Source organism: Centruroides sculpturatus, unplaced genomic scaffold, assembly GCF_000671375.1.
Source record: "Centruroides sculpturatus isolate CEXI.00-Female unplaced genomic scaffold, Cexi_2.0 scaffold330, whole genome shotgun sequence".
NCBI lineage: Eukaryota > Metazoa > Arthropoda > Arachnida > Scorpiones > Buthidae > Centruroides > Centruroides sculpturatus.
This window is the reverse complement of record NW_019384592.1, coordinates 442,476-453,098: the sequence shown is the minus strand read 5'-3', so window position 1 is coordinate 453,098 and position 10,623 is coordinate 442,476. Positions and strand designations below refer to the sequence as shown.

Genomic DNA, 10,623 nt, shown 5'->3' with positions numbered 1-10,623 from the left:
AAATTTTTAAGAAATAAGTTATTTATGTATTATCTGAAGAAGATTTGTAATTTAATATTCATCAACTAGTATTTGTCTTTGAAAATATTCATAAGAATTTTGAATTTTATTATTTTTTTTATGGTGATTGTTTTTTTTTAAATAAATTTAACTATTAATTATGTTCTAATGATTTATTTTGCATATATAATGTTGATTTCTTTAAATTTCATGTAATATAACAAAGAATAATGATATAGCAAATAATAATTGTGAAATTTATAGAGTGAATATATAGAATTAAATTATTTATTTCAGAGAAAAATGTTTAGTAATATTGCAGATGGCTTTAGAATCAAAGAATAATAAACTAATAAGTCATGCCTTATATGGATTTCAAGTAAGATTACCATTATTTAATTAATTTTCAATTTTATTTTAATCAAATTTATAATATATGTATTCAGAGTTTAGGAAAATAAGTACGTCGTCTACATATCTAACATACATTATCATTTGCGCTTCATGTTGCCGCATTCAATGCAGTGTTGCCGAAGTATGAAGCGCAAATGATAATGTATGTTAGATATGTAGACGACGTACTTATTTTCTGGAACACTAAACCCAACGTACAGAACTTTATTCAGAGTTTATTATGATTATCTGATACAATACTGTTGAATTATTATTATTATTATTATTATTGTTATGTTGGGAATGTCATGCTCAGCTGATACTGATACCAAGTGCTATGCCAGACTAAAGTCAAAGTGTAGTTACCCAAACTAGTGTAACATTAAGCTGTGTTATTGGTATTTGGTATGTGTGTCAACGTCTAGAAACTTCCTAACAATGTGACATGTTCAATATTGTAGCTTTCTGTAGTGCCATGTATATGTTTTTATTCTAGACTTTTGTGTAATGTATATAGTATAACATCAGTAGAAGAGAAGAAACAGGTACAATAAATACCTTATCCATCCTCCTCATCTGACTTATTTCTTGAGCAAATGGAGTGTACTTGTTGATTTTTTTAGTGTGAGCATTTTTATGTTATGAGTATTTGGAGTGGAGATGTCTGTTATATAAGAAATCTTACTGCATTTGTTGATGAGTGTGATGTCAGGTCTATTGGCTTATCTGTGATTATGGTTTTGTTATAGTATATTTTGTTATAGTATATTTTGTGTGTCATTTTATAATACTCTCTGCTGAGTATATTTGTAGTATGGTACCTGGATGTTTATTAATCTGTGAGTAGTAGAGGTTTGACATATACTGATCACAAAGTTAATTTTTCAGATCACAAATGTTTAAAAAAAATAATAATAATAATAATTTTTAAAACAAAAATTTGTCAAGTAAATTAAAGCATTACAATTTTTGGAGGCTGGTATCTAGATATTTTAAAAAAATATATCCAATTGATATATTTTTTAAAAAATTTAAGATACCAGCCTCCAAAAATTGTAATGCTTTAATTTACTTGACAAATTTTTATTTTAAAAATTATTATTATTTTTAAACATTTGTGATCTGAAAAATTAATTTTAATTTTGTGATCAGTATGTGTCAAACCTCTACTGCTTCTATGCAAGATCTTGGCGTTATTATATTTGCTACTTGATTATGCTTATGTAAATAGTCTGTTTGTGCTAAGAGCTTGTAACCAGAGGTTGTATGTTGTATTGTTTCTGGCAGTGTATGACATTTTCTACAAGAGTCATTTGTGAATGATGTATCCTTTAGGATGTGTTTTCTGTAGTTTTAGTGTTTATGACCTGATCTTGAATGGCAACCATAAACCCCTCAGTCTCTCCAAACAGGCAGCCCCTAGTCAGCCAGTAATTTGATACAGTTTTGTCAACATAATCCTGAGCTAGGTCATAGGCGTTCTTGCCATGAAGTGCCTTTTGGGCTCATGATTGTATAGTGGTGTTTATGTTTTTGTGTGTTGAGCTTTGGCCAGGTGCTCAGAGTGTATGTAATCATCATGTTTCTTGTTTTTTGTAGAAAAACTTCTGCAGTGTCTGAATTTGTTTGTAGAGCAGGTTAACTATATTAGTAAGGCCACAGCCACTTTCTTTATGAGGAAGAGTTGGTCTTTCTACAGATGTCTTGGTGATATTGTTTATGCATTGTAAGTGTTGTTCTTGTTTTCCTTTGGAGTTGCTCAAGATCTGTGTGTATCCAGTGTATAACTTTAAAAGAATAAGTGAGTAAAGGGACAACATGGGTATTAATAGCTTTAAGCACAAGGCAGAATCAAAGAGGACTCAAGGAATTGCCTTGAAAAATTTTTTGCTTGATGTGTATTTGAGTTGTTTTTATGTGAGTATTATGGAGGTTATGATGTAATGTTGTTCTCCAAAGGAGCATGGTGGAGCCAAGGAAACTAATCAGTTGGGGATGGATTTTACAGATGCAAAGTGTGTACAGCTGCCAAGTGTGTAAGACATTGTTGAATGCTTTTCTGTAATCAATGTATGCCATGTGTGTTTCTGTGTTGCTTATGAACTTGCTGTAGGATAACAGAGTCAACGATTAATTGTTCTTCACAACCTTTGTGATTTCGATGGCAGCCTTTTTGTTTTGTAAGAATGTCATGTTCATCAATGTGATTGTTTGTTTTGTTTGCGATGCAAGAGGTAAGAATCTTGTAAAGTGTTGGAAGACAGGTAATTGGTTTATACTGTGTAGGATCTTTGGTGTTATTGTATTTTGGTTTCATGTAGGTGAAGCCCTGCATGAGAAAAATTGGCATGTCTTGTGGATTGTTGTTGATATGAGTTAAATGTTTAGATAGTTCCTGGTGTAGGGATGTGAATTTTTTATACCAGAAATTGCATATGTCCAGGTGTTGTCCAGTTGTGTGCTTTCTACATTGTGCAATGGATGTCTTGTATATTTATTTCAACACAATGCATACTAGGTGTGTCCTGCATGTCTTCACTCTCCTCTTTGGTCCAGTCTGCTTCAGCATTGTGCATGACGACAGTAGACCAATAATTTGTAAGTTCTTCTTCAATTGGCATGCCATTGTGTTGGGAATCAGTAGTGGATTTGGTATTAATTTACCTGTAGAAGAGTTTTTTATTATTTGTGAATAATTCATTTTGTTGTTTCCATACAGAGCAAATTTTGTATTGTTTGGTCAGATTTTGTTTGAATGTGGACATTGTGTTGTTCATGCTCTTGAAAAGTTTTTTTAGTTGTTTCATTAATTTAGATGTTTTGTTATTAGCATATTGTGTCAGCCTGCCTAACTGCTGTCTAATATTGTTTATGTTTCTATTCTTCTTTGCTAGGCATGCTTTTGAAGTGTTTTTGATCTGTGTGCTTCTGTCTGTGGATACAGTTTTAGTCCTTGGTAGGTCACTACTGTGACTTACCAAGGACTACACCTGTGTAAACTAATGTGTGAATGCCTGAGAATGTAGAAATGGAATGAGTGCAATCTGGTAATATGCAAGTGTTTACATGAGGAAGTATTTTCCGTACTAGTTTAGAAGTATTGATTTTGGGAATGTGTAGCCATTGTGCAGAGTCAGTGCCTGTAAATTTTGTGAGTGCTTTTTGGAAAAGAAGGGAGAGAGTATGAATTAAACTTGAATCTATTTCAGGCAGTGAAGTGTTGATGTCGGCATCAATGAAAATAGTGGTTGTAAGAACAGTATTGTCAGTGCATGTATCTTGATGATCCTGATGGATAATGTGGTTGTTTTTTGATGTTGGGAGTATTTGTTGGTATAATTGTTCTGCAGTTTGTTGTTTGATATGTTCTAGTGTTGTTTGTGGTATAAGATTATTATGTGAAATTGTTTTTTTTTTGATCAACAATCCTTTGTACACTGACAGTGAGATGAGGATATTGTTATGGGAACAAGTGATGTAACTGTTGTCTGTATGCTGTCATGTCTGTTTCAAGTTTTGTGATGGTGTAGTAAGTACGGATGATAAACTCGTTCATTTCTGATGTCCATTTCATCCATTGGCATGGTTTACCTGGCTTAATGGTCTGTGGTCTCGATTGTCTCAGAAACATCAAGGGTTGGCTGGTTTCTCAGAACTGTTGTGGACATTGCATACTTGGACCAGAGCTGCTTTCACCACTGGTGACCAAGGGAGATTATGACATATTTTTCGAACGTGAGCCTCTGCCTAACTTGCGAGCATGGATCTTGTTAACCCAGGCAAATCAGTATTACATTTGGGATCATGTTATTACCATCATTAGATCTCCATAGATGTGGGTTCAGTTACTCTTGGCTTTATTTCTCCCCACAGACCTCACTGGCATGAGTGACCTTAGCAGGACTGGCATAGCTCTGTGGTTCATTAGAATTACTGAGCTCTCTCACCACAGCAAGGTGGTAACTGACAAGAGAGTTTATTATTATTATGTGTTTTTCAATAGATTAAATTTTTTTTTAGAAACTTGTATGGGATAGTTTACATTCTCCATTTGAAACAGATGATGATGAAAAATGGCTACCTTGTCAATTACTGAAAGCAATTCCGTCTGTTTTACATTCATCTGAAGACACCCAAATTGAAATTTTAAAAGTAAGTTAACATTATAACTTTATTCTGTTTGATTAGAAATAAATTGAAGAATTTTTTGTTATGTGTAAATTATTAGATATATAATGTGGAACCTGCATTTTGAAGACACTGTTGGGATCAAAAAATTTAGAACAGATAGCAGCAGACATAAGTTAGGCATTTATTTAAAAAATATCATAAATTTCACAATACTCAGTGGGTTTTTTTTAAATAATCAATATACAGTTTTATTTTGTAAAAGAACATGATGAGAACAGAAAGCAGAAATGGCCAAAAAATTACAGAAATTACAAAGCTATTTTATATGATTAATTAATATATTTTGTCACTAGAAGTGTTAAATGCCATCTTGTAGTAAATTTAATAATTAGAAATAAAAGATTAATTAATTTTGAGAAATCTAGAAGAGATGTAACCTTGAATGGGATACAAAACTTTCTAAACTTTTCAAGTAGGATGTTTGCCAGTTTTTTCCAACATATGATTCATTTGATTCCTTCTGTTTATGTTAATCTTTCCTTCTCCAAAATTCTGGTTTCTTAATGCTTTTCTTCCATCATGCAAAGGAGAAATGTCAATCCTAATCATGAATATTTGATATTGAAATTGTCAGAATACTATCTTATGAAATGTGAAAAATCTCATCTGACAAATTTAAGGATACAAACAAATGTTATGAAACAATGAGTCTGATGCATGGTATATTTCAGTGTTTTTCAACCTTCTTGAATATGCCACCCCTTTACAAGTTAAAAAATTCTGGTGACCCCCAGGGCCATATTAAAACTATATCAGTGATTTTAAAAACTACATATTTAATTTTCTTTCTGTTGAGACCTAAATATCAATCAAAAATCAATTGTACTGTAAAATAAACAGGCACGGCCTTCTCACTGAAATTATAATTTTTTTTATTGTAGTGTAGGACCTACAAACACTTGTCTTTTTCTTTTACCTGTGACCCCCTGTGTAAGGCTTTGCGACCCCCCCTGGGGGTTGCGACCCACAGATTGAAAAATACTGGTATATTTTGAATGATATGTATGGGAAACAATCCATTTGTGTACTGTTCACGCAACAAAGACATTGGAGAATAGAAAAGATTTCAAAATTTTTGTCCATTGTCAGCAGAAGGCAATGTCCATTCAATCAAGAAAAAATACATCAATTGTCTTATTATGGGTAGGACCAGACATTTTGTCTGCTAAACCCAGGTTTTGCTGTATTAATATTTCCTTAAAATTTATCTATTAACTTTTGATGATAGTTTATAAAGGGATTACGAAAATTAAAAAAGGGATTTTATCTGTATTGCCAAACAATCTGCCAGATTATCCATTGGGCTATTTTTAGGCAAATAAATAATTAAATATAAATCAATTTGGCTAGAAGTAGGAAGTTACTCCACCATCTGAAGTAAATTTAATAATTAGAAAAAATTAATTTTAATTTAGAATATTCTGGAAAAAGAATTTGCTTAGAGTGGAACTTGAATCTGCAACTTTTACTTATCATGCATTGCCAGTTAGGCTATCCAGACCTCCATCTTATATTCATTTCCATAACAATTAATTAGTTAATTTAGATATAACTACTGTATTTACTTGTGTATAAGATGTGGTTTCTATTCATTTTTCACTGCTTCAAAAACCTAGATCATCCTGTATGTGTGAGCGAATGATTCTTTGCGTTTTTGCAATAATTTTTGTGAACTGTGTATAGTTCATGCTGCCATTATAGCAGGGTGCTATTGAGGTCAAGGTGAATTTTGTTTTTCAAAGAGATGATTCAAAAATAGTTGGTCACTTAGCAATGATTATAAATGTAGTTATTTCATATTTGTTAAATTGGTATTTTTAAAAAAGTTTTGCACATTCTGAATCATTAAAAATAAACTTTTTCCGGTCATGTGCATTATAATCTTTTGGTTTTTCTACGTGGGTATCAGGTGCATGGAAAAGCATTTCTCAAGAGCTGATAGCAAAGTCATTCAGGAAATACTGCATTTCAAATTCACTTGACAGATCAGAGGATGATGCTTTGTGGAGTGAGAGTGAAAAAGAGGAGAGTTGTAACGATGCTTCAGGGAGCGAGTCCAAGTAGACAAAAGATGATAGCATCAAGAAACCATGGTTGTTTGCCTTAATACGTGCATTTAATAATATTTTATTTGTGATTAAATGAAATAAATTTAGAATTGTATTAATAAATCTAATTTTCTTTATTTTGATCTTTAAAGTCACACGTAATCCTATATGCAAGTAAATACAGTATATTGGTTACTCTCACAGCACAGATGGGGATGATTTAGCATCCACAGCTCTCTACAACTCTCAACTGACTTATATGCTTTAATCTTGTAATTATTGTTTAACTCTGAGGATTTTATCATAATTTTTTAATAAAAAAGTGTTTTTTCGTACATAAAGCAATTAATATTAATCTAGCTTATCAGATATTTAGCACAATAATAGATATAAGCTTTTAAAGAGAACTTTTTTGTTAATTTATTCAATAGCATTGCTTCATTATGAATTTAAGTGTAAAATTTGAAACTTGCTACATTTTAAAACTACCAAACTTAACTTTTTTTTTACAAAATTAAATTAAAATTATTTTTAATGAAAAATATTGACATTAAATTAAATATATTCAAAATTATATTAATTTTTTTTGGAAAGAATATACAGTATAAAACCTTGTTATTTCGAAAGGGATAAAAATAACACAACTTTGGATAATTCAAACCCGGATAATTCAAACTTTTTTGATTTAAAGTTGCCATGAAACTTTGGGAAGTTGTTTAATATACTCCCACGAAGGTTTCTGGCATAGTACATTTATCCTAGATGGCGTGCATTTATGCGAGCATTTTATCGTGAGCATTTCAGCAGTTAGGAGTTGAAACTTGAAATTTGGTACACAGTTAAGCCAGATGCACGCATGCGGCGCGGCAAGGAAAAGCAGTGTCGCAAACGCATCTACGCTGCGCGGCAGCAATTCACTTACATTTCGGCACATGTGTTTAGTATTCAAGATGGCAAACGATACCTATATTGTTGCTAACCATGTGTTTACAAATTTTGTTTTGTACGGCTTGCTTTATTTAGTTAGAAGATTTTGTTGAAGATTTGAACGAATATTTTGGATTAGAGATATTATCTTGGATTGATAAAGAACTGGTGTACAAAATACGCTTATTCCTCGATAAAGAATACTATTTCGAATAAGATTCGGTTGTTTTGTTCTTTGAATTAAATTATATATGATTATTTGTGTTAAATTTATTATCTTTCCTCTTTATTCTGATGTTAGTTATCTCGGTTAACTGCGTTGAACTTTCCACCATTAAAACACCACGTGATCGTATTTTCTCACATGACTACCAGACGAACTGTTATTGGCTGATAGAAACGCGTCTTGGCAGCAGTTGCCGCAAAAGATAAAATTAAACCAACTTTTGCGGCACGAGAAAAGCAGCACAAAATCGAATTCTGTAGCGAGAAAAAGTGACGTCATCCTGCCGCTTTTCCTTGTCACGCCGCATATGTGCATCCGGCTTTAGGGTAAGTCACGAGATGGCACAATAACAAGGGATTTTTTGAAATCCCCCCACCTGCGCGGGGAAAGTGACAGGATTAAGGCTTCAACAATGGAAGTGTTAAGAGAAAGTGTTGTGCAAGATTAACAGATGCGGTTTTTTGTGTTAAATTGAACATAATTTTAGACCTATCTAAAAATTTTCTAATTAGTCTGGAAACAGGGAAACCTAATTCTTGCATTCTGTGAAAACAGGTAAGATTGGCTGTAATGTAATAATCTTAATCTTCGCTATCATTACTTTTTGTGCAAGCAATGCCGGGCTTATCTGCTAGTTCTTGAATAAAATTATGACATTATCTTATATAATTTCACCCATTTATTTACAAATGCATTAATATTATGAGTTATTACTTAATAATTTAAGCTATTTCAAAAAAAAAAAAAAAAAACTGTCAATTGACAGTTTTTTGAACTTAATGAAATAACAAAAACATAACCAAATTACATTCAAAGCAAGCCCTGAAAATAACATACGAAAGATGCTTAAGTGCTTCAATAACAATTACCGGAAATTTTGCCTAGAGGGTCAAAAACTAGTTCTATGAAAAATTCACCATCTTGAGTTTGAGATTACAAAAATCATGTAATCTGATGAAAACAACTCTATTAATGGCTAAAGCTATAAGAATGCATGCTATCATGAATACGCATGTGTATTTAGTGGACCTTGGAATTATTGAAACACTTGATTTTTGTGAAAAATGTCCAAAATAATTAAATGCCAAACAAATTTCTTCCATAAAAATAGAAAAAATTCTTTCTTTATTGGCAACATGTACAATGTCCAAATGATCTTGAACAGATGTCCAATAAATCAACAATGTATTATTGGTGAAACTGAAGTTGTCACTTGGGCATGGAAACTTTCTTAATATGATGGAAGATTTTGAATTAAATGATATTTTTGCATGTCACTGGACCAGATAATGACTTTGAAATTCATTGTTTGTGTATTTTGAATTATCCAAACTAAAATATAAGCAAAATCTTATTGCCTTAGCCATGGACTATACTTGACTTTGAATTATACAATATTGAAATAACAAGGTTTTACTGTATAAATTAATTTTTGATTTTGTAAATTTATGAATTTAACAATAACAATATTTAAATTTATTTCAGATTTTATTGCAGTTAGCTGGTACGAGCAGCTGGCATTTAAGCACTAATTTTGTACTCAAACTGATTTCATTATGCATTGAATTGTGTTCAAATGATAGTTCTGAAGTCAGAACAGCTGCAGTGGCTACAGCCAGTCAAACGATACAATTTTTTTGTACAGTAGCTCAAGAATCTGAAGTTGGAGAGGAAGTATGCTTTTGCTACATATAGTTTTATGTNGATACTTTAAAGTTTTTGATTTCTAAATAAAAAATGAATTTTCCTATATGTTATCTATTTATGAAATGCATACAAGTATTTCTCAACTTCTACAAAAAATATATGAACAATGTTACTGAGAGAGAGTATGCGACAAATAAAAATATATTTAATAAAATTAGACCAGAATATTCAGAAAATTAGCAGAATATTCAGAAATTATTTTTTAGAATATGTTTAAATTAATGTATAAAAGAAATAGAAAAATGTTGTTTGTTGTTTATATCCAAAAACAAACAACACATACACAAATCAAGTTGGCTTTCTGTTTTTGATATGTTTGTTCTGAATACATGAACTACTCATGTTAATATGGTTATCTGAAAGAATGTTAATTCACTAAATTTTTTTATAAAATAAATCTTTCTAAGATATTAAATATTTTGAAAATTTCATAATATAAAGAAGTTTAGAATATTTGTGAATATTATCAATGCTATTTTTAATCATGAATTTTCAAAACTTACTTTTAGAATTTTATAGAATTTATTTTGAAAATTAAATTACCAAATAAGGATAATTTATTTTAAATAATGAGTAATAAAATTTAAAATAATAAGCCTTCTAACATATCTTTATAGTATCTTAGTACTTAAAATAAATATTTGGCAATAATGAATAAGTTTAAGGAATCTGAAAATAATTTTTTTTCTTCTTGTCTTAAATTTTCAGAATATAACTTAATGGATGGTGTTGTTGAGGAAGTAATACCTATTTTGGAATTTTTATATGAAAAACTTAAGAATTGTAATAGGTAAATATGTTTTAAATTTTCAGTTACATTAAAACTTAAAGCATTATTAATTGGACAAATTACAGTAAAGTATTGTAAGCATTTTAAATAAAAATGGAACAAAATACCTGAAACGAGTTAATAATTTGAATGCTATGTATTTGGAAAATCAAATAATTATTGCTTTGTATAATATGTGTTGATATGAAAAATATTTTGATTAACTTTTAATTTTGATTTAACTTATGTTTATTGTGTTGCATATTGGTCCCCCTATAGTTACTTTTTGTAATTTATAATTTTATTTATCAATTTTTCATTTAATTCCTTGACTGAAAGAGAAACTTTATAAAATTAATTTT

The 10,623-nt window shown here is 30.6% G+C and overlaps 1 protein-coding gene across 1 annotated transcript in view; it reads left to right on the top strand.

The window, feature by feature from the left end:
* The window catches only part of LOC111624797 (brefeldin A-inhibited guanine nucleotide-exchange protein 3-like), a 109,218-nt gene that overhangs the window by 20,534 nt on the left and 78,061 nt on the right, over nt 1-10,623 (top strand). The window contains exons 3-6 of the mRNA XM_023367748.1: nt 296-379; nt 4,414-4,545; nt 9,271-9,459; nt 10,152-10,282. Coding sequence (XP_023223516.1) covers nt 296-379; nt 4,414-4,545; nt 9,271-9,459; nt 10,152-10,282 — 536 coding nt within the window. The remainder of the gene's footprint in view (nt 1-295; nt 380-4,413; nt 4,546-9,270; nt 9,460-10,151; nt 10,283-10,623) is intronic.